Raw genomic sequence first — 25,130 nt, 5'->3', positions numbered from 1 at the left:
TTGCAGTTTATGGAAGTCATGAAAGTTATTCCACTGACTTCAGTGAAACAAAAGTTCTCTCCTAGTTTGATAACTATGGAGTAACTTCTCAGTGGAGCCTTTTGCTGGTAGAAGGGAGAACAGACTCTGTTGGAGTGTAAATGCTCTGTCATTCACACAGTGCAAAGGAATGACTTGGAAATTGTGATGATAAAAGCAGAATTTGCCTTACTGACTGCTTCAATTGCTTCAGAGGAAATATTGATTTGTGAAAAGCCAAAAATAACTTCTGAGATTTTTGGGGGGGTTTCATGTCTTACAGTGCCATGCTCCTGTAGGAACAAGACACAAATTCTTCTGAAATTTAAGGGGAGGAAGGCGTGTAAGACATGTAGTCATCATTTGTCTTAACAATTACTAGTTTGTCAACATCAGAGTTGGAGAAAACTGCTGCAATATTTTAAAAAGCGTGGCTCAAAATAGCCAAATTTTCCCATTACATTTCCACGGCCAAAATACCTACCTGTGTGGTGTGTGGATGGGAGACGTAGGCATGGAGGGATAGCTGGTCATGGCAGAGAAGGCTGGAGGGATGCCTGGGGAAAGGACAGAGGACTGTGGAAGCAGGCAGGTAACATAAAGCTAACCTGAAGCTAGTCCAGTTTGTTGTTTTCTGGAAAGTGGGGAGGGGCTGCAGTGGCTGCCCATGTTCAGGGGCTCAGGGAGAGTTTTGGAGCTGCTACTCATGGGTGGGAGGAAGATTGTCCTCACCTGCCTTCCCTCTGCCTGGCTTTGAGGCCAGAATGGCACACCCAGCATGAGCAGGTGAATGAAATATTTATGTGGTGGGGGCGGCTGAAGGATATATGGGGTAGCAGCTCGTAAGGCATTGAGGTGGTGTGGCTGTGGACTGAGTTCTGATCTGTACCTATCACAAGGGTGCATGTGTGTGGCTCAGCATTGTGTGAGATAGCCACAGCATTCCTCTGTATTTTTGGGAAATGTCCGAATACAACATATGCACATGACAGCCGGGTGGAGAGCAACCACTGGATGTGCCCAATTTAACAGGGGAGGAAATGAACCCAAGGTTTTCGGGAATTTTTTACTCCTCTGCCACCAGATGGGACTGTGGTTTTCAGTCCTAGGGAGGAAAATGTCTCAGCATTCTGAGCGCATGCCTTTGTTTGCGTTGGGAGGAATGTTCCTGGCAGTCTGTTTCGTGCTCTTGCTGTAATACAGGGTGTTGTAAAGATCGTGCCTGGCTCCCGACACTTTGTGGGAGGTGCACAAAAGGGTCCCTTTGGTCTCTGCAAGGGCAGAGCTGTGTGCAGGTGCTCCGAGGCTTGGTTTGTAACCCTGTGGTTACACTGGTTGTGTAACCCCGTGGCTGGGAGAGCCTGGGCTTGCCAGGCTGTGAAAGTGCACATAAGGGATGATAATATGATAATGCACATCAGATATTAATGCGCATTGACACATAATCGTCTGCGTACATCGAGGCATTACAGCTTGAAAGAGCAAGTGCAGAGGCCTTGCAGAGCAACATGCTTTTGCACCTCTTTCTCCCCCCTTGCTTTCTCTTAGCCTTGTTATTTAAAAGTAAGCATTCCTCCCTCCCTGGCCCCCCATTTAGCCAAAGTCATCCCCCAGTGGTAAACTGAGCGCTGCCTTCACGACGGCCTATTTAGTCGCAATAAAAAGCCGATTGGCCTAATGCGCAATCAAGAAAGGAGTGACATTTATTGCTTCAGTTTTATGATGCTGTGAACTGAGCAAGATTTGGAGCCTTACAGTGCCTTCAGGGGGCAGGAGATCACCAGCAATGAATTGTATTTATACCTTTTCCAATTTCCTACCAGCATTTTAGCAATAAATAGACTGTTGTTATTGAGTTTTATGTAAGTATGTTTACAAAAGCAGGGATACAACTTTGTAGCTCAGAATTACATGTGTTGGCTAAATAGATCAGCAGAGAGAATAATTATGTAAAACACTGGGAAAGCACCAATTTATTATCAAATGTCTTAATAGAATGCTTCATCTCTTCCATCCCACTTTATGTTACTATTAAAATAGAACTGCCTCCACTGCAGAAGGTCAGAGGCTCCTTCACACGCCCGTGTTGGAACATCAGGGGCAACGGTTTGTTCACACATCTAAACCATTAAAAATACATCCCATGCATTAAATATGAGCCTGAGGAAAACTCAGTAGTAGCTGACGCACAGGGCTGACCTCAGCTCTCACAGCCCCTGCGGAGCAGCAGGTGTCCCTTCCTCAGAGTCCATCTCCTGCCCTGGTCCCTTCCCACTTGCAGGCTGCAGCTAAAAGCCTGTGTGAGATGTCCCCAGACGCACAGATTTAATTGCTGTCTCTCAGCCTGCCCATTTTGTAACGGAGCTCTCCCTTGTGGAGGAACATGAGTGCCCCAGAGACACCTGTCCTGGTCAGTACTTGCTCCTTTCAAGCAGCTGCAGGTGGATTCCACTGATCTGTGTCCCAGACCTGAAGATGGTTACTGTCATCTTATTAGTTTGCTGGCAGGGATATGTCCTTCGGATGGCACTTCACTTCCTTCAGTCACCTGTCTTCCTTCCCTGGCAGCAGTACTTTCCCTTGGGGCTTGATCCCAAAAGCAGCCAGTCACTGTGGTCATCGTGAGACAGCAAGAGAATCACAGAACATGCTGAGCGGGAAGGGACCCACAAAGATCATCAAGTCCAACCCTTAGCCCTGCACAGGTCCATCTCCAAGAGTCACACCACGTGCCTGAGAGTATCATCCAAACACTTTTTGAGCTCCAACAGCCTTGGGGCTGTGACTGCTGCCCTGGGGGGCCTGTTCGAGTGCTCAGCCACCCTCTGGGTGAAGAACCTTTTTCTAATACCCAACCTAAACCTGCCCTGACACAACTTCAGGAGAGGCAGCATCCCCAGCCACTCCTACTGCCTAGTTTCATACAGCAGCTTTCACCTACAGACCTGAATGGTCTGAGAAAAAATAGGGTTACTGCTGCACCCTCCCTGAACGTGCAGTGATTTACTCTAATACCTGTGGGCCAAGATCTTGTTTCCCCACTGTGCAGGATGACATGAGGTTACCTTGCCTTATTGCTGTCTGTGCAGAAGCTGCAAGCAGTGCTTGAAGGAAAGCCTGGAAGAATCTTCCTAAAATTTTGTTAAATAACTAGACTGGATTTTGTTTTGTGATTGAAGGTAGCTAACCAAGCAGGGCAGCCTGGAGTATGCGGCCAGTTCAGATGGCACTGCCCCAGGCAGGTCTCCTCAGAACCGTGAGCCATACATGGTTAAGGATGCAGAGCAGTTTATGGTGAGCAATATGGTTTTGCACATGTGGAGGCAGTCTTTACATTGAGGAATTCTTTTTCCACAGTTTTCTTCTCATTGTTTTTAGGAAGGTCACTCCTAAGCCTTTCCTTCCCCGCCAGCAGTAGATGGCTCGCGTGTTGCAAGGGATTGGCTGGCAGCACACTGGTCTCAGCTAGCCAAAAGGCCATCATCCCTTTGCTTTCACTGAAAAATCAGAGCTTGCTTTCCATTTTTGGAAGTAACTTGTAGTGTTGTTAACAAAGGTGTCACCTTTTGGTGTTGGTCCCAGATGGTGCTGCAGCTCTTTGTGAGCAGATCAGTCCTTCCAGTTTGAAGGTTCATGGCAAGGTCCATGCCAGGACCTGCAGCTAGATAGTGTCCCATGCTTACCACTGGACATTGCAGGATTCCCACTGGCTGGTTGCAGGCTGAGGTAAAATGCTGGGATTTGTGGAAACAGTTCTCGTTATTCTTCTTGCTTCAAGAAAGGAGCAAACAATGTCAGCAGTCTGAGGCACACAGCAATAAACCGTTCATGAAGGACAGCCTCAAATGTTTACAGAGAGAGAAACAGTCAGCAAAGCTTTGTTTTAGCACAAACTACAGAGACATGAAGGACACCAAGTGTAGGCAAACCATAAAAAGGCATTTATTTTATTCTATGGGTTTTAAATAAACTTCCACGTTAGGTACCTGCAGACACTAGAACTGGCATGTGCACAGAATTAGAATTTTCTTCTCTGGTCACACAGCTAGTGTGAGTGTTCTTCCATGACTGTTCAAACCCAGTCATCAGCCTTGTAATTCTCTGTTCGGTTTTAATGCATCCAATCTAGCAAAGATTGCTTTATACAACTTAGTTCCTTTTAAATAGGAATGATATTTAAAAAAAAAGAAATATGACACATTTATTTTGCCCTAAAGGTGTTAGCATACAATTCAATGTACTGCAGAGGACACCAAAGGCATCAGGAAGCCAGATGAAGGTCGTATTATAATTGGTTCTGTGAAGTGCAAGAAGGAAGCAAAGGTGAATTTTGTGATACCTTTTGTCCAAAACTTAGAAAAAAAAATTATGGGTTAAAAATTAAAGGAGAACTAGGAATCAAATTGCAGTGTCTTGCACAGCAGATTAAAACATTTTTCATGAGCTGCGGTCTGCAGGATGACTTCTTGAAAACTGGTGGAGCATGAGACCAGCTCCTCACCGAGCTCCAGGAAGGAGCCAGGGCCCAAGAACTCTCCCCATGGCTGTAAAGCAAGGTGTCTCAGGGAGCAGTCCAAGAAAATGTTTTGGAGCAACCACCGTGAGCCACCATAAAAATAAAAAAAACATGCTCTGAAAAATCCATACGTATTTTTAAGCATTGCCAGTCAGTCCCTGCTATTAAGCAGCAGCAGTGTGGCAGATGTACAGCGATTGCCCGAGCTCCTGGCTCTGCGCTCCAGCTACACTCCCACAGTGTGTTGCATTTGGTATGCAAGGAAGGCCATCAGTAAATATATTCACCACTTTAGTGCATTTTAGCTTGACATATGTCCAGTGAACAGTATTTTGGGCTCTTGCAGTAAAAAAAAAGCAGGAGGAAAAAAAAATAAAAATATCACCTGATTATTCAGCGCTTCCTTCTGTTATGATGCTTTGGGGTCCTTCAAATCATTTTCATTATGCACTACATAATACTAAAAATCTCTATGCAGTATGCTGATAATTCCGTGCATGGTCTCTGTGATTTCTAATTGTTTGAATAACAGGATGCTATTGAAATGCCATGCAGAAACACTGCATCACCCTGAGGGAATCAAGCTTTTCTCCTTTTGCTCCTGGTGAAGATAAACATTTGAACAGTTGAAATAGGTAAAATATCGCAGGGAAGCCACCGTGCAAAGTAGACATGCTAAAACCCTTAGTGCAGAAGCTGTGCTGCGAAGGACAAAAAGGAAAAATAAATTAGATAAATAAATAAATAAATAAATATTGAATGGAAGGCACTCACAATAAGCCGTGCTTTTTCTTCTCCTGTGATCTCAAAGCAGAAGAGAAGCACTAGCAGGCCCAGGAAAGAAATACCGCGTGCTATTTTTGTGCAGCCATTATAAAATATGTATTGTTTATTGTTCTGCACTGCAGCTGAAGTTTTGCATCAGCCTCAAAATTACAGCAAAGTTTGTTTTTGAAGGAGACATGCACCGTCTCTGTTCTTTAAGCCTCTTAATGATGTTCTTAAGAATGCAGTGATAGGATTTCAATCTCCTGGCAAGCACAGACAGGTTGTAGGATATGATTCATAGAAAGAGTAAAATACTGTGTGCCAGTGTGCGTTATGAATATATTTTATGTATATGTATGTCAGTGTACCTGATGTTCAGCTGAATGCAAAACCAAGCAATGATGCCAGGCAGTTTTTTCTCTTGGCTGGAGGCACCATTGGGTGCCACCCTCTTAAGCTGTGCTCCACATGCTGCAGGGACCCCTGTGGGACACCTGAGTTTGACCAGGCTACCAAAAGTCCCTGGTGACTCTGTATTGAGGGTGCCAGGACTTCACACAAAACCTTTGCTCTCTGTAAAATGGGTTTAATGGTACCAGGTCATTGCTGCTGTAGGGCCGTATGAGATCACTGTAAAGCTTAATGGTGTACTTGGAGATGGGCTGAGGGTCAGAGGCAAGGGCTCATATTTATGTGGTCCTTTTGACACTGATGTGGAAATGAAGGTGTGTGCAAGCCCCCTGGAGCAACCCAGTTTAGCTGCCTGTTGTGTGCAGGCAGCTTTGAGGATGGGTGATGTGCTGAGGTGGGTACAGGGGTGACCTGTCACTGCTCCCATGTAAAGTGCATTTTAACAGGGAGTTTTACAGGCAGTGAGTTTTAACAAGGCATGATACTGCTCTGAGCAGGCTAGCTGAGCTCCCAAAGGCTGGGTCTACCCAGCCTGGTTAACCTTGCCAGTCCTTGCTTAGAGCTAGTTCACGTATCTCTGCGTGGTGTTGTGTTGAGACACATTAAACATACCCAAAGCTGCCTGGGTAAGTGAGCACTCCCACCAGCCTCCTGACACGGGGCTGAACCGTGGTACGGTTGTTGAGGCGTAATGTTAAGCCTGGCTTCGTTTCAGCTTGCCTGCTGGTAATGTCAACAAAGGTGCCCTGTGTACCGGAGAGAAAAACCTTGCAGGAACCCAAATGATAGAGAAGGCATTTGGGACTGATTGCCACGCTCTTTATGCAGGAATATACTGCCAGGTTTGCTTTAAATGGGCATTTAATGTCTTACTTGGAGGGGCAGGGGGCCTGGAGAGGGCCATGCTGACATCCAAAAATTTCAGCTTCTGATCTCCATTTTCTAGTCAGAGCAGAGGAAGATAAGAAATGTCTCTGGTGGAAATATCATAAATGTACAACAACTGTGGTTTTATTTATACACTGTTTTATGGCAAAGGAAAGGCTTTGGGCTTTTGTATGCTGCAAAATGTTGTTGGTTTTTTTCTTGCTTTTTTTATTTTTTGCCTGGAGAAAATATATAATGTTTAAAATGATTGCAGAATGGAACATTACTTTCCCTGTAAAATAGTGCTCGCTGAGACATGGTGGGATCTCACACTTGACCAAATTAGCATATGCGCTCAAATATCAGAGCTCTGACTAGTAAAAATAACACTAGATTTGCATTTCCACATTTTTAGCTCTTCCCTCCCTGTCTGTTTGTTTTTATGCCTTTTTTCTTGACTGACAATTCTCTTTGTGGCAGATTTATTGCTGTTCTGCTGTTTGGACCCTGTAATCAACTAGACACTTGGCTGAAGACGTTAGTCATTTCATTAAGTACTTTTTTGCAGATATCTCAGACACAATTTTCTGTTGCTCTGGTTCCAAAAAGCAAATGACCCATGGCCAACAAAGTCTGAATATGAATCTTTAATAAACAGAGGTAGTAGGAACAATGCTCTCAGGTTTCCAAACAGCAGAGGGCTAATTAAAAGATGTTGAATGGGGAAGAACTACCATTGCCATCTCGCTCATCTGACAGAAATGTGCCTGCATCTGTTCCCAATGAAACCGCTCTTTTGGAAGCATTGTCTCATTTATCCTCCTTGCTTCCCATCAGAGCTACACAGGAAACCTTCCTCGTGCTATGTGCAGATATTGGAGAGTAATTTTTTTTAATTATTTTTCAGTAATACATTGCTGAAAACAAAGACTGAATACTTATCTTAGGAGTAAAGATAAAGCGTAGAGTGGGGTTCTTTTTGTCATCACTGTGTCACTGATGATTATACTCTATTCATGAACTAAGGAAATAAAATTATAGCATTGCCCTACCCTTCATGGGCAAAGAACCATTCTCTCATTTTATTGAGACACCTCCTTAAAACTCAGTTCCTCCCTCCAGGGACAGTCCTTCATAGCCATGAATCCTCTCTTCAGCTGCTTGCTCTCTGCAGGCAAAGGTACTCTCTCTGCCCAGAAAATAATACCATATATTATTTTCAGAAGTGTGGGGAGTTAGCAAACTGCACTCACCTTTGGCTGGTTTATGGACCCAGCTGATTTCACAGAGACTGATTCAATAGAAAGCCAAGTTGGCTTCTCCAGCTTGGCCAAGCAGCCTGCTGCAGCACACCACCATCACTGCTGGGACATAGACCTCTGGCCAGTGTTTTTTCATGGTCAGGGTCTGGGCAGGAGATGACTTGTTTGTGCTCTTCTCTTATTTCCCTGGGAAGGGGAGAAGCATGTTAATCCGGTGAAATAGGGACAATCCCTCACCAAATGCCCGTGGGTTCCCTTGTGCTGTTGAGTACAATCTTTGAAGTTACTGCCTTGACAGAAGCTCGCAGACCAGAGCACAGCGACGTGCACCCCACAAGTCAGTAGTGAGGCACAGGGAAGTGCCTTTCAGCACCTTACCTGCCTGAGGCTCAGCTCAGCTCTGCCAGTTCTCCCACAGGCAGCCTCCTGGGCTTCTCCTGCATGTTGGCTGTGGAGCTGCACCTCTGCCTGCAGACACCTTCTGGTTCATCCTAGATGTGACGTTCTCATGACAGGGCCCAGCAATATCGTCAAGCAGTGCTGCAGGATGCACCTTGGGAAGTTAGCCCAAAATCTTCTGAGGAGGTGCCCAGGTTTTCCTGTTGGACAGTCTTTTTAGTTTGCTTTGTTTATTTTCTTTCTGTGATCACCAGAGTAACCAAATAGATTGCTGGATGTTCAGCTCCTCCAAGATTATCATCATGTGAAATGAAACGGAATAAAATAAAGCATATAAAAGAAGGAGAATTCATTGGAGACTATCACAATGACCTGGAAGAAAAGACATAAGAAAGTGAGCCTTGTTTAATGATTGTTTATGGTGACAGCCCAAATTTTAATCAATTAACATATGAACCCATGACTTGAAAGAGGCACTGGGCCTGTGAGACAGCATTCAGTATTTCTTCCTTTCTCTGGGGAGCTGCAGGGTATCAGCTGACATCCTGGAGGCTCTCTTTCCTCACAGATGCTTTTAAAGCTGCGTTTCTGACTGCAGAAGGCATAGTTAAACCTTACATATGTATTTTGTGTATGCCCTTGGGTACAATTGTATCCTGTGACCCCCTAGGAGACCTCATTGACCTTCTCACAGTGTCTTGAGTCCGAAGAACGCTCAGTCAGCCTTTCTATTTGCCAAACTTTCTTCAGCTCTACACTTAAAACACAGAAACCACATAGATTTATTTATATAACTATAATCAGAAGTCATAGCCTGGATGATAAAATGGCTGAATTATCAAATTACTTAAAATTAGAGGCATACTCAAGTGCCTCAGGGACTGGGAAGCTGCAGGCAGGCGGCAGACCCGCCAGCCAGCACCAGCACTGGGTGCTAGCGAAGAGCAGAACAGGATTTCTGGGCATGGCAAGTGTTGGAGTGAGGAGGTTTCGGTGTCCCACAAGTGCTGAAGATCTAATGTACTCCCTGTGGCCAAGCACGGACATCACATTTTGGTTCTGCTTGTTTAATAGGAGGCAGTCCCACTACTGCATTTTATAATGCTTCAAGAAGTGAAGGCACCTTTACCTATGGCAATAGGATTTCATTCAATCAGATGCAATAAGTGTTGTTCATTTGGTATTTATTCCATCAGTGGTGGATCCCACCTAAGGCTCAGGTGTGCTCTGTCGCCACGTGTGTTAGTGCACACACGTTTGGAGTATGTGCCTCACCTCTTTCCCTGGAGTTTGCTCTTCTGGAATTTGGGGGCATGGTTGAAAATGCAGAACTGCTTGTTCCCCCAGTTTGAAAAAATGTGTTTGAACACTGTCATTTTCCCTGATAAGAGGAGCACTATAAATTAAAAAGAGCCAGCAGCGCAGGCACATTAATCTTCCTGATGCCATCCTACCTTTAGCATTTCCTGGCATATATTTGATGTTGACTTAATTGTGCAGCCTTGAAGTAGGATTTGAGTATATAAGTACAAAAGTAGTAATAAACTGCAGAATCAAGCTAGAAGTTGTCCACTGAAAGCTGTGCAAGGGGTGGATGATGGCACAGATTCTTGCAGCAAAAAGATCAGGGTGACAAGTTTGCTGTAGTGTTTTTTCACTGTCCGTTTAGCCCTGAAAAATCAAGCTTCACACAGGAGATCCTGTAAGGCTGGAGCATTGTGAGCATGGTGTCATCCTGAGGTTGTCCCTTCTTGCTCTCCCTTGCACACAAGTGATCTGACATCAGCACGAGCAGCGTGTGGTTCGTGGTGCTCGTGGGGTGCTTGGGAAGAAAGGCTGGTCTCACAGTTAAGATTTTAGAATGGAGTTCAGAAAAATCTTGCTTCTCACTTTTACTGAAAGAGGTCAGGAAAGCAATTTTGGCTCTTTGTGTTTTGGAAGGCATCAAAAGATGCAAATAAATGCCTGGTGGGCTCTGAAACAGTCTTTGAAATCAGTGGGAGATAGGTCTCTGAGATTTCAAAAATCCCACACAAAGTGTTTGCATGCATCTTTAAGCATTTAAACACCTTTAAAGATATGTCTCTAAGGTGTCTAGCTCTGAGCATAGGTTCCTGCATCCCCTAGGTATTTTTAAAATTGCATCCAAAGTTGCTTAGATTTTCCCCAAAGAGCACCCTTTTGTTGTAATTTCCTCGTTGACTTAATTTTCTCTTGACTTGAAACATAATCTATATTAACCTTCACTCATTTTTGCAGCAAAATGTAGAGAAGTGAAGCTGTTTCTGAGCTGGTTTATTACACAAAAAAAAGGAGCATATGGCTGATTGTGTCCCATCTGAAATGCAAATGGTGAAGCTACGTGGAAAGAATTACTATTACTTGAGCAGTAAATGTTTCCTAATGAAGTGAGTTTGACTAAGGTGGGAAGCTGGAAATGGCTGCAGGAAGAAATGACGATGGTTAATATTTCAGTGGAGCAGAACATTCTTATTCCGCTGATAAGGAGGTTCTTAGGAAATGCACTAGAATTTTTTTTCTTACATTCTGTATGTTTATCAGTGTGGGGAAATTGTTACACACAGGGAGCTAGACTCTTTTCTTCTAGTTATGAAATCATGTAATTTAATTTATAACCACAGCTTTTCACTGTTGGCCTCCTTCTGAGCTGAAGTTTCCTGTATTTTGTGAACACTTGGGGTAAATAGACCTACCCAATGTGAAAGAAAAGTCTAAAAGAAGACTCTGATTTTCATCAACCTGGGCACATTTGTGGGAGTCAGAGGCCAAAGAGGGTGCAGGAGGAATCTGACCCACACTCTCTAATTTCCTCCTTCCTCTTTCCACCAAAGTTTTTTTCTCATGTATATCCCTCTGCACTTCCAGTAGTCGAAGGTGTCCAGATGTCTGCTGCAACTGGGAGGTGGTCTGACTTCTAAACACTTCCTTAAATCAAGCAGCGAGGCTCGAGGCTTGACATTTCCATTACTTAACTTTCCGAAGGGAGAGCCGTGGAGTTGGTGCTGTGAGGTTCAGCACAACCAGTGGGCTGGAGATAGAGCATCCATCACATTACTTTGCCTTAATGTCAGAAGGAGCCGGGAAGAGTTTAGATAGCAGCGTGTGCACAATTATGTGCTCAGAAGAGCTGAGGCAGCTGCCAGGTTAGACCTCTGGCTTTGTCCCTGAGCAAGATGACATCGGTGTTGCTGAGGCTGAGCTGTCTGTTACAGGGCACAGTCAGGGGACAGGAGATTAGCATGCCATTCCCTTGACAATGCCCAAGGGTGTCTGACATCGCTAATGATAATGAAAAAGGAGAAACCTAGAGAAAAAAAGTCTGCAGCCTGCTGTTGATGGAAATAATTAGGTTTCTCCATCTCAGAAGCAGCATCGAGGCTTGCTGGGATCAGGACATGTCCACATTAGTGTCCTACTTCAGACACAGACCAGAGTTTTGAAGTGAATCCCTTTCCCTGTGCTTTGGTTCACATCTCAGGGCAGCATAGGAGCTCACAGGCTGGGTTGTGGTGTCTCTGGAGATGCCCACGAGCAATCTGAGGACAGGGCCACTGCTGCCCTGCCTGCATTTGCCCACCCTGTGCTCTTGGACACAGGAGCCTTCACCCCCTACAGAGCATGTCACCAAGTCAGGAGTGAGTGCTGACCTTCCTGGGTAACACCTGGGTAAGGCTTTTGGGTTGCTGAGTTACTGTGTTGAGGCACAGAGAGAGCACGGTGGCATCGCTGCTACCAGTCTTGGTAGGGGGTTTTGTCCCAGTAGGGTGAAGTGAGGCTTCAGTATCACATCTTTCATTACTACCAGGCTACCTGTAGGTATTTTCAGAATTAAATCATAAACCCACGTTTTATGGTATTACATGTGATGGCAGCACCTGAACAGAGGTGAATTTTGTGGCTCCTTTAATTTGCAGGAGGGCTCAGCAGCTGGATTTATCTGCATATGTGCTTAGGTATTTGGTTTACAAGAGATTACAAGCGGTAATGCTGTGGTACAGTTTTCCACATATAACACACTTCTTTTATCTTTCCTTTTGCTTGCTTTTAGGTGCTGCTTCTCTCTACCCTCATCTCATTTCCAACCAGAAATACAAATGGCCTCTTGACAGAACTTTTCATTTTCATTATGTTGATTTGCATTGTGCAGTCAGGATAATGCAAACACTTATGTTTCTGAGATGTATTTATGATGTTACAAAAAAACTTTCTCATAGTAGCCTCTTCTTTTTTCTCTGTCTTTATCTTTTCAGGTGTGTTTGCAACATTGACTGTTCTCAAACCAACTTCAATCCTCTTTGTGCTTCCGATGGGAAATCTTATGATAATGCATGTCAAATCAAAGAGGCATCATGCCAGAAACAGGAGAAAATTGAAGTCATGTCTTTGGGTCGATGTCAAGGTAACTCTCATAACAAAACTCATTTCAAAGAATGTTTTCAATTTTTGTAAGGAGTGGGGGGGAAGGAACCAGGGCTGACTTCTTATTTGGCACTTCTTACATTTCCATCAGGCTCTTGCAGTTTATATTATAGAGCAGAGGCTGCAGGAAGGGGCAGAACCCACCACATCACAGACATCAGTGAGGCATGAGGAGACCCCCACTCCTAACCCTTCCCATGATCTTCACACAGCAGCAGGGGACTGTTCAGCCCTGCACTGGTTTCAATGTCAGTCACCAGTATTCTGCCCAGTGCAGCTTGCCCAGAGCCCTGTCTTCCAGGCAGGAGTTGGAGCAGGACAGCAGGATTGCCCCTCAGATACATTTTGCCACCCAGGATGGATCCTCTGGGTCTCCCCTAATTGGAACACCATGAAGCAGTCTCAGGAGGATAAAGAAGTGCTCCCAAACACAGTACTTGTCTTGTTTCTCGAGTGACCCAAAATGTCAAAGGTGTCTGGAAGGCAATTTTCCAGTAGCATCTCAAGACTTTCTCTGTTTCTCCATAAATGCCACACTTCTCTGTGCACAGCTCTTGGGCTACTACATCACCTGTAACCCTTGAGTTGACTTTAAAAACCCTATTTTGCTCTAAAATAAAAATGAAGAAAATTTGCCTTTAAATAGCTCCCGTAAATAAAGTGTCTACTGAGGCTCAGACTCTCAACAGCTATTTTCCCCTTAGCTTCTGACCTATAAATCCTGCATACATCTACTTGCAAGGCCATGGTATACAGATGTATTAAGCACATTCCAGTTTATTCCTATCTCTTTAAAGTTAACCACCCTAAGTGGCAGTTCATTTCAGGGTACAGATTAAAACTCCCCAATTACTTCAAATAGAGCAGAAATGACAACTCCTGCCTCAGACTGATATATTTAACCCAGCTGCAATCTGTTATCACATATTGTTAGCAAAAAGATCCTGCTGTTTTCACCTGGCAGACCCAGGAGAGCCTTGCAGCCAGCAAGGATGCTGTTGCATGCAAGTGAAGTTTGCTTTGCCTGGGCACTGGCGGCTGGGCTGGGGGCTGTATCAAGTCCAGGCTCCCCAAGCAATTCAAGACATTTCTTTTCACACAGATAATACCACAACAACTACAAAATCGGAAGATGGGCATTATGCAAGGACAGATTATGCAGGTACGGTTCCTATTCTTGTGAGAATTGCAATTTTCAGGATCTGTGTAAGTCTCTTTTCTCCTCCATTTGCTAAGGTGAGGTGTCCTCATCTTCTAGTATGGTTTTCTCGTTTTACTTTGAGGAAACGCTGTCTTTGTGTTACTTTTACTACAAACTTTGTTCTTAATAAATGGGCTACTTCGATTTTCGTCAATGTACAGGTACTGTGGCCACAAACACCTGTTTTGACAGGAGAAATTAATATTGTAAACTGTTTGCCAGAATTAGCAGACATTATTGAAAGTTATTGAATCAGTTCACTAGATTATGTACCTTTTTGTCATGATATACAGGTTTAAGAAAGTGAAAATCCAGAGCATAGCACAGCTGTGATTCCACGAAATGTTACCATAATAGATAATATTACCTGTCGGCCTTTAACTATGAAGTTAATAAGGTTCTTAAAATGTGGGGGGTTTAAGTGATAAATGGTTTCAATTTATTTAGATGCTACAGTAAAATATGATGGCTGAATAGCCTTATATGGTGCTTGAAATTAAAAACATGTAAATACTAGTGAGGTTTGGGAGGCATTTTTTACACCCTTTGCCGGGGAGGATTGATTTAGAAATTGAACGTGCGTGTGCGCGTGCACGTGCATGCAAATATTCTCAGCTCGCACTGAGAATTAAAGCCTTTGGGAAGGTCTTGTGAAAGTGGGTCGGGTGATGCGTTCCCTGCTGCAGTTTCGTGATATTCCTGTGTTTTTAAAGTATTTAGAGGGAGTAGGTGCGGATCACTGGGTTGACCTGAGCTGCCTGGCTCAGGTGAGACCCAGCTGGTGGTTTCACAGGTGTTAATGTTTCTCACTGGCAGAGTCCTGTGGCAGTGGTTACTTCAGCTGGTCGTCATCTGTGCAGGCCCTTCTGTGCGTGCTGTCCCTGCAGCAGTGCGGTACCTGGCCTTAGAAATGATTGCTCTGTTCCTACTTAAAAGCAGCACGTGATGATTAAAAAAACATAGAGCTCTGAATAAATGATGTCTCAGGGAGGCAGAGGAGTGCGAGCTGTTGTGGGTGGCTGCAGCACGAAGCAGAGAGGGTAGAAATTGCTATGGGAAGTAAATACTGGGATGAATTTCTAAAGGATCAAGGATCCACCTGGTCCAGGTATTTCCTACTGCTAAGGCACCCTTCCATGGGTGAAGAGAGAGACAGGCAAAGAGAGAGAAGTCTTCAATGTCTTTCCTCCAAACTCTTGATTACCCTCAGCTTTTTGTGCAAGGTAGCAATCCATTTTCTTAAAAGGCTGTGAGGAATGAGGTTGTATCCTGTGATGGGCAGAAGATAGGGCCAAGTAGGCCAAAATAATTTATTTTAAGTTAGAAATAAGGCCAAGTGATGTCAAAATCTTTCTTCAGCTGAGGAAAGCACTGGCATCCCCAAGTCAAGATGAAGGCTTGCAGCCCCTTTTCAGTGTTGTACAGGCTGTCCTATGCTGCTGCTGTCTGGTGGACTTGCTCTAGGATGGCAGTGACCCACATCACCTAGAGAGGAGACTGCACATTTAAGCACGAAACAACTGAGTTGTAACAAGAAGGGAGGAAAGGCAGGTTGAGAATTAGGGAGGAGGAGGAGATCACAGTGATGACAAGAGAAAACCAAGTCATGGGTTGTGGAGGAAAAGGTGTGCAGGAGACACCTTCAGCTCAACTGAGAAGGAGGAAGTGAACAACTCTGGCTTAGGAGAGATGATATTTCCACCCACGCTCAAGAGGAGGGATGGTGGGTAGAAGAAAATTGATTGCAGCAAAATGTTTTCAGGGGTTGGGAGTCAAGTAGGGAATGCTGGAGGAAACTGGGTTATTGGGCAGGGAAGAGGGCAGAGCTATGGCACAGAGGAGCACCTCTGTAGTGGACATGGTCTCCAAGTGCCAAGAGGTTAGAAGAGGTGTGGGAACAGGTGGTCCTATGAGAGACGACAGGGGCCTGTGGAAAGGAGACAAGGCACCTCCCTCCCCTAGAGCCGTGAAAGTGATGGAGGCATCCTGAATCAGTGTTATCTCCAGTAGGTACCTCTTTGGCACAGAAGGACACCGTGATTACACCTTAGAAAGCAGCTTCTTGAGGCTTCTGCTGTGGCTCAGGCCCCAATGGGCTTCTCAAGGGTGGTGACTGTATCCCCTGGGTGGGTCTCATAAGGTACCACCCGTTGATTTAACCTGAGCCATCACCTGCACCAGCTGATGTCTTTCTTTGTATTTGTATTTGTATTGCACCTATTAGTCTTGCTTGAATTTTTCATTTTTACATGTGGTGACAGCATGTAGGGTGAAAACTGCCAAGTTCATGCAGGGCAAACCCCAAGCCTCCAGTGTTCCTAAATGTTTGTGACGTAACCCTGCCAGGGGACTGTAGGGGGAAGGAACCGCTGTGTCAAAAAGCTGCAGCAGCTCCAGCCTTTCAGAAATAATTGGTGAAAAGGAAGGCAGCAGTATAAAACTGAGGCTCAGTGAACATTCAAGCTTTAGCGTTTGCCAGACAGGAAGCTCTGTGGCATCCTCATGCTCTTTCAACTGCAGAAACATTTAATGATGGCTATTATAGGAATGTGGTATGTGCTACTTTTTCCCCACCTTCCCATCTCCTCAGACAGGAAATGATGCCCTGATCATGGGAAGTTTTGTGTGAAAAAGCAACAGTTCCCCTGCCTCTGAAGCAATTTCCCCGAGCCTGCGGCTTCCTAGGGAATACCTTTGTTCTCTACCATTTAACAGCACTAAAAATCGCCAAGACTGCGAGCACTACGTGCTTTTAAAAACATTGACTTGTATGGACTGACTTTCCCAGGGGAGAAAATAGCAGTGGGCATAATTGATGTTGTCAATTATGCTAATGCAGCAGTGCCAAATGCTCTTTGCAGAGGCTGTGGTAGCTGAGTGGAGTGGGTTTTTCCATAACCACCCACACACGCTCGATGTGGGGTCCCCGGGAAGGCAGCAGCTTTGCAAACAGCCACAAGTCCCAGTGCCCAGCTGAGTTTTTCCATATCGAACTATTCAAACCGTCTGTTCAATCAGTGTCTTTGCTCCCTCCTGTTCTTGCAAGCCCGTTGATACTTACAAATAAAACACAAATCTTTTGCTTTGGCAAACCAAAAGAGGGCTCGTCGCTTTGGAGTATAAATCTTTGCATTAAGTTTGTATTGCCTTGTATTTTAAGGGCTCTTACTTTACACAGGCAAGATTTGTGCTAGGACTGGAAATGCCTGACTAATATCAGAGGCACCCAAAAAGCAGTATCCCCTTTTTCACCAAAGCAAACCTGAGGAGCTGTAGGGGGCCCTTCTCTGACCCTGTCCTGCCTCTCCAGGGTCACCAGTCCACACTTGCCGTGGCTGCCCGTGTAATATGTGTCAGCACAGTGTCTGCACACTTGTGTGTTTGTGCCTCTGTGCAATTCTGGCCTCTTGTTTTTCTGAAACCCCAAGGTACAGACTTGGGGAGATTTTCGCTCTTTGCAACAAAGGGCAGATTGTTGACTTTGATCAAGTTTTTGCAGTATTATTTGGTTTTAGTCAATAAATAAATGGATGCAGCTTTTCCCACAAATCCAATAAAAATGCACTTCATCTTGCAATTTCCATGAAAGAACATTTTTAAACATTTTAAGTATAATACATGTTTTGGAATTTAGTGTCTGAGTTGAAAGTCCTGTGATGGATGTTTTCTTGAATTTCCCCATTATATGCAAAAAGAAGGCTGTTTCAGGGGCATTTTTGCATTCAAAGTCCAGGCAATCAAGGAGTTTTCATCTTGTTAATTCATTTGCCTATTTATTTTTGTTCTTCCATATTTATATTCTCTTCTTAAGATCTGGATATTAGCAATTATACCCATAATGATTTTATCCTTTCTCATTATCAAATTACAGAGATTTTTTTCAAGCCATTTTGAGCATTATAAAGAATAAGTCAGTATGGATGTGCCATATTTCATTGTTATATATTCATGAAAATTGTCAGCAAAGACACTGACAAATTTGATAGACCTATTCAATAATATCATCTTCCAGGCCAGACAAACCTCCCTGTATGAGCATTGATTAGATCAAGTCTCAGCAGCTGAATGGCAGCAGCGCAGAGTGGATGATGGAAGGGGCAAGAAGGCATTTTCAGCCCAAATATTCTCCTTTGGTGAAAAATGTGCATCAGCAAATGGTCAGTTTGAGCCATATTTTGGGTTCCTTGACAGCTGTAAAGTATCCCTTGTCAGCAGCCTCAGGTGGTGCCTTCTGGGGTCTTGGGTAGTCCCAGGACTCTCTCATAGGCAGTGCCGTGGCCCCTCTTGCCGATGCTGTCGCTGTGCCCAGGAAACACCAACAAGCATAAAATACTGCACGTCTGCTCATGGCTGCTCCATTCCCTGCTCTCCCTCCTGGTTTTCCATGGGATTTCAAATCCACATGACAGCATTGGATCTTTTTCAGACCCCTTTTTGGCCCTGGGGCCTTCCTGACACTGCCAGAGGTGCTCGGGCAAGCAGTCCTGCAGATGGCTGTGTTGCCCAAGCAATCCCAGTGCTCTACCAAAAAGGGCAAAATCCATCTGTGTCAACACATCATCTTCCCTTGGCTGGCACAGGGCTGTGAGATGAAGGCTGTGGGAGCCATCACAGATTCCAAGGATAAAGAAGAGTCTTGGACTCTGCAACAAGTCTCTTTACAAAAGTACAAGAGTCTTGAACTTCAAAATAAATACAATGTAATATTAACGTTTCAGAAAAGAAAACTATCCTAAAACTTTACCAAAACCCACCACTCTGCATCGTTAACCTTTAATCCCTTTGAATGGAAGAACAAGCCATAGCTATCAAAGGAACTGTGAAGGACTGGCTGTGGTGTGCTGACCCCGTACATGTGAGAAGCGCTGGGGTGTGCTGCATCCCTTTCTTCACAGCCTGATACAGAGCCCACCAAATTTAGTCACAGCCATCCTCATTGTCTGTAACAGGCCTGGAGAGAGGCCAGACATCAGAACAGCAGTGCTGAACTTTTATAGTGACTATTTTTTAGGGTTTTTTTCCCCCAGGACTAAAGTATGAGAACTTCCAACTAGATTCCTTCTCCAGATTGTAACATTTTCAAAGTAGGTTACATTTTGAGTGTAAACCACTTGACAGTGTCCCTTTAAATTAAATTTTATGTCTACTACTATGTCAGCCATTTCCTAAACTGGTAAAGAATAATGAAGCCCCAGAGCTTATCTATGGCATACAAACTGTTGTGCAGTTTTGCTCTGCCTTTGTGAACCAGGCTTTCCTTTCTTCTTAATCGAATTAGCAAGTGAGACACAGAGCTGAGCACCATCACAGCTAGAGAGAAACCACTTCCCATCCGCATCCTTGTAAAAACAGAGGGGCAATTGCATCCTTGCATATGCAGATTTGCCTGGCTTTTGATTCTGCAGAGCCCAAGTCAGAGGTTGTCACACTAAACAAATAGATTGTTTAGAAAGAGTTCCTGCTATTCCATGAAATCACTTAAAAATTGGGAAAAAAACCCCAGATTTTAATATTTTGGCAGCACTGTGGCAGCATGAACCCTATCTAGTTGCAGCCTTCACCTGCGCTCACACACATAGGCACGCACACTGCAACCTGGGGGAGAACAGCAGTAGTACAATTGATACATTTCTTTAAAAATGGGAAGCTTTTAAATGTTGCTGCAGTTTTTATTTGCATTTACGAATTGTTATTTGCATGTATTTGCAAGGTTTTATGCAAATATACTTACGTTTTATGCACAGTGGAAGTCCACGAAAGGCAGTAGGTGGGCTCTGCAAAAGCAGAGAACAAAAGCAATCTTGATTTTATGTCAGACCATACAATTTAGGCTTTTTTGGCCTATGACTTCAGGAAAACAATGAGGGCATCTCCCTCTGGGAGGTGTGACCATACTATGCCCTGCATGTCTGAATGTTCTTTAAGACGTCTGATCATTTATAAGTCCAGGGCACATAAACTGAAGACTTTGTAGGAACAGAGCCAGTCTCCACTGACCAGGTGGAGAAGGCATTCCAGTCTTGTTTTGCCTACCTAATTCAGGCACTCCTGACAGAAAAGTTATCAAAGAGAGGAAAAGAGGAAATGTCTCAGTTCATTGTGTGGAACTTGAAAGCTCCCAAAATCAAGCTCAAGTTTACCATTGTGGAAAGTAGTGTAGTGTTTGCGTGGCAATATTAACTGTGTCTAACTTAGTTTAATTTAGGGAGTACTATAACACATAGATAAGAAAGCTGTTTCTATTCTGGGATTCTTCTGAGTGATTTTCAAAGGTGAGAGAGAGATCACTGTGTTCTGATAACCTGGTGGTCTCCAGCCCTTCCACTGCCTTGCAGCTCCTCCACTGATGCTGCTATTCAGAAGAAAATCTAAAAAATAGAGACCAGCTGGTAGGTTAGTAAATCTTACTGCCACTTACTTCTGAATCAGAGTCTGAGTAGCCAGCAATGTCAGTCCCGATTACTCACTTGGCCCCCAAATTTCCACTTGTCTTCGGTGCTTTCTTAAATGAAAACTTGCATCTGCTGCTTTTTGTGATTTAACTCCAGGTTTTCAAAAGGTGGAGTGTGGAAAGTCACACTTCAGCACTCTTCTTTGTCATCAGGAGGACTGGATGCTTTATTTCTAAAACATGAAAAACCAGGGCATTAAAGCAATTGTCTAACGATGGGCACTGCAGCAGCACAGACTACCCCAAGTGCTTTTCTTCTATAGAACTCTCTCAAATTTACATCCTTGGCTCCATCTTGCTGAAATCTGCATAATTTTTTTAGAATAGGAGACAGACACATGGTCGTAGAGGTCACATAATAGCCTCACAAACAAGTCCCCTACCAGGAGGGAAGCTGCAGCACTCCAGAGCGCTGTGCCGTGTAATTTAACAGCACTTACTCCTAACAGTCTTTTCCTGAGGAGCATGCACAATCAAAGCAGGGTTATGGAGATTTTAAAAACAAGAGAAACGGAGAGAGAAATATTGCTCATTTAATCTGCCAGCCCCTAGAGGATACCTCACTTTTTATGGGAGTTCTCCTCTAACTTTGAATCGCATGTGCTAAGCTTGGTAAAATGTTCCTTGGGTTTTTTTTTGTTTTTGTTTTTGTTTTTTTGGATTTCTGGGGTTTTGTGCTTTTATAATGAGATAAATTGTGCCTTTTCATTACTTACGATTTCCCAGTGTCATGCTCATGGAACCTGTAATTGTTAGTATTAAAACTTAAATTAGGTCTCAGGTGAACTGCTAGATGTCTCTTTACCTAGACTGATGTAGCTCAAGGAGGAAGAACATTTCCATTTGTGCCTTTAAAGCTTAACCCTTAATTTAGTCACTAACGAATGTGAATGAAAAGTTGTAGAATTCGTTTGTGCTTTCTTCCCATAATAAACAAATTCAGTAATGCTGTGAGTGAACATTAGAAAGAAAGCTATTTGATTTGCATTAAAGCTTGGTAGCCTGAAAATTCAGTAAATCCAGGCTAAGAATTTGATCTGTAGGAAATAAACAGGAAAACCAAGTTCCAACTTATAACACCAGTATTGGCATGGGCAGCCTTAAAAAAATTCAAAATCAGACAAAGCTATTTTACTGTTTTCAGCATCCCTGAAGCATTTAAGTCCTGGAAATGAATTCAGGTGTAAAACTTCCTTAAAATTTAGGGCTAGGTGGAGGCAAGTATATTTTTTTGTCTGGGGTTTCCATCATAACTGTGCAAAATTTATAAAGCTTGCTCCAAACACTGGCTCCCACTCCTTCTGCTTCCACACAACTCTGTGCCTTACTGGTTGGCTTTTCCCTTTTTCTATCATGTAAGCAGGCTTCTGTAACATTTTGTTCTCTTAAAGGTTGTGGATAAAAACAGAAATTGTATGTGCAATAGAGATGAGCAGACCTGAGTTTACGTAGGTATCCTGACAGATTCTTCCATTTGTGTCTCTGTCCATAAACACAAAATGTACCATTTACATATGTTTAGTCTTATTTGGAGCACAGAAACCCATCTTCATGAGCAAATCTGGGACTTTCAGTTCCTGCTGATCTTTTTGTCTTCTGCTCAGTATCTGTATCTTGTTAAGAAGAAAGGGTGAGCTCAGAGGGAGGTAGAGCTTGCAGGAAAGAAAGAAGATGCTTTCCTGCTTACACATAAAAATGTGATCCCTAAAACTCAAGACAACTTGAATTGTACCTGATTCCTCAGGTTAACCAGGTGCCTTCTTCCTAAGTAGGACCTCTAGTGTCAAGGGATACCCAAAAAAAGGTAGGAACCCTTGGAAAGACACTTTTATGGTTTGCAGTCATTCTAAGTTGTTATGCTCTAGTTAAAGCAACTCCCAAAATTTGGTTTTTCGTAGGTTTATGGAAATAAACCGACGTGATCTGCAGCTGTTGTTCAGCTGCCTTGAATATATGGAATGTGAACCATAATACTTGGCCTCATAGAGCATGTGGGCTCTGCCATTGTGAAATGATTTACAGTTAACAAAAAAGGCCTTTTATAGCTGACTAAATCACATTGTAGCACCTAGTTAATACTGTGTCTTTGCCACTCCTCAGATGAGATACCCCCTACTTGCAGGCCCCTCCTTTGTGATATACCAGCATCAAACAACAGGGATGTGTATGAACTTCTTTCCTTTCTCAACCCCTCTGCCTCCTCCAGAAGGAAGGAAAGTAAAAAAAACAGTATCTGAGACAAGACTCTGTCAATCTTCCCCAAGGAATAGGATAGAAAATTAATCCTGTCTGGATTTGGGGAGAAATTTCCCTCAGCATCAGTTCCATCCTTACTCTGGGTTCCAGACACTTTGATCATCTCAAGAGTCATCCTTGAAGGATGCTCTTCAAGATGGTGCACAGCAGCTGTTTGCCATCCATTACACTAGTTTGAATTAGTTAATGGATATTAAGGAGTACCACAGTGTATTTTTATGCCTAGCAGCTCTATTTTAGGCCCAGTTTCTGTAAATTTGTGTTAGGAATCATAGAGCATTCCCAAGTATTTGAGAGTTAAAGTTATAATGAGATGCTAGAATATCTGTTTTTAGGAAACATCAACATTTAAATATTTGTGTTTGATCTAGTCTGAAATATAAAAAAAAAAAAAATTTATTTTGAAATATTCATAGAACTGAATTTCCTCAGAATTTTGTTTCATGGGATGTTTTGGCATTCTTTATGAAATGTTAGATATCAAAATACCCTGAGATGAAAGCATATGACAGTTGTAATAAATAAGTTGTACCGTAAGGAAAGTTGCTACTTAGAACTGACTGAAACATCATCTTTTCTAGAAAGAGTATCATCATGTCAAATTGCAATACAAACACGAGATAATCTGATCATTTAGACACGTGCAGTGGTAACCTGAGCTTCAAGATAACAAAGGCTTTCACCTAGACTCAGGAGTATAAATGCATCTGGTAGAATGAAAGGAAATATGGTTGGGGAAGAAAAGTGGGAGCTGATGTATTTATTTTTAGTAGACCTTCAGAGTTGGACTAGATGGAGACAAGTAGCAATTTTTGCCTAGTTTAATAGATTTGAGTAAAGAAAGAAAAAACAGACAAATATTTTGCCACATCAGTTTCACTTTGCTGATGTTCCACTTCTTTTCATTGAATACATCTGCTAAAAGCCACATCTTGTACTGATTGTTCAGGCAATGCAACATAACTAATTTTTGAGTTATTTCTTGACATTTAGCGTATGAGACACTGAGACCACTTAAGACAGAAATTTTTTTCTTATAAAAAATAGAAATGGTTTAGAGAAGGTATGAAATGCAGTGGGAAGTGCAGCATAGTGAATATCAGCCGTGCCTTCTCCATACTTCTGTCCATAGAAGCATTGCTGTGCATTCAGAATAAACCCAGCCTTGACAGTTTGAGGTGCACATCTGTACCACCAAGAGCAAGCAGAAGTGCTCTTAATAACTCAGGTTTGAAAAGCACCATTTACCTGCTTAGCAAGGTGACTTCTTACACACTTGGGCTGTCATTTTACCTTGCACCCATGAATGTTAAGTTAGTGTGAAACTCTCCTCTTGGAAATACAACAGCTGTAAACAAAATGTGCTGTTAGAGAACCAGTGGCAGTGCAAGTCAGAATATTATCAGCACTGAATTGAAATGCACTGCTTTGCCTACTGCTGCTGTCACCAGCCTTAGCCATTTTAGACAGCATTACATAATGGCAAAATATTTTTCAGGAGGGGAAAAAAAATTAAAACTCTCCCTATGGGTTTAATCTCCCTCTTATTTTATTCGTGGTTTAAAGCCGTGTCAGGTGTGCATCAAAAACACACCCTCCCCAGGGTATTTAATTTACAATTTCATTTAATAATGGAAATGTATTTCCATCCAGCTAGGATGGGAAAGGATTAAATCAAAAGCACTGTTCTAAAATCAAGTAACAGAAGTGCAGGCTGTTTCTGTGCTCTGCAAATGAAGTAGCCATGGAAAGGCTTGTTATTAGTCTATAATATCAAAACTATTAGTGTTTTGTCAGGCATGATACATGCTAAACATTTTCCTCTGCAGATTGCCTCAACAAGAACTGTGACTGTTTTTAGGCACATCTGGCACTGCGGATTTTTTTCCATCCTGCATTTCAGTGATTTAAAAGGCCTTGGCTGGGCAGAAGGATGTCAGCTGTTTGGTTTAAAATACTGTTGTAAGAGTGAATAAGATTTAAAAAGTCAGTAGGTAAAGTTCTGCTGGCAGGAGAATGGCCACTGAGTGTAATGGCTTTGAGATTTCTCTGTGTGGCTCTTTTCCTACATTTTTATTCTTAGTAAATTTTCCATTTCCCAAAATTGCCCTTTCTTTTCCATTCAACTTCTCCCACTTTCAATATTAGCTCTAGGAGTGAGCACCGAGTTAAAATACCAAACCCTTTGCTTGCGCAAATGCCATCTTTACAGCTCACTTCTGTGGCACTTCTGTGAGACAATAATAACAGGTGCAGGTGTATAAAAATAGTTAAAGCAGGTATTCATTTATTTAAAAAAAAATAGGTTCTTAATAGACTTTTCTGGCTGTGCTGAAGCACACTGGATAAATGGGCTGTGTGACCAGTGATGAGTCTCAGGACCTCTGTGGCGCAGAGAAGCTTATTCTGCTCTTTATTGAAAGAAATAGCAGGGCAGGCTCTGCACTTGCATTCTGTCCTGTCACACAAGGGGAGCCATTGGGGTCTGAAGAGTTTGATGGGAGGTGGACAGGCAACCAGAGCCCATTTGCAGTTCACTTA

At 43.2% G+C, this 25,130-nt stretch overlaps 1 protein-coding gene across 1 annotated transcript in view; it reads left to right on the top strand.

Annotated features, from left to right (window-relative positions):
• Window positions 1–25,130, top strand: part of TMEFF2 (transmembrane protein with EGF like and two follistatin like domains 2) — a 126,708-nt gene that overhangs the window by 81,351 nt on the left and 20,227 nt on the right. The window contains exons 6-7 of the mRNA XM_050340121.1: window positions 12,513–12,661; window positions 13,784–13,843. Coding sequence (XP_050196078.1) covers window positions 12,513–12,661; window positions 13,784–13,843 — 209 coding nt within the window. The remainder of the gene's footprint in view (window positions 1–12,512; window positions 12,662–13,783; window positions 13,844–25,130) is intronic.

This window comes from Myiozetetes cayanensis, unplaced genomic scaffold (genome assembly GCF_022539395.1).
Source record: "Myiozetetes cayanensis isolate MyiCay16 unplaced genomic scaffold, myiCay2020 scf9, whole genome shotgun sequence".
NCBI classification, from domain to species: domain Eukaryota; kingdom Metazoa; phylum Chordata; class Aves; order Passeriformes; family Tyrannidae; genus Myiozetetes; species Myiozetetes cayanensis.
Note: the sequence above shows the minus strand (reverse complement) of the source record. Positions and strands in the feature narration are given on the sequence as shown.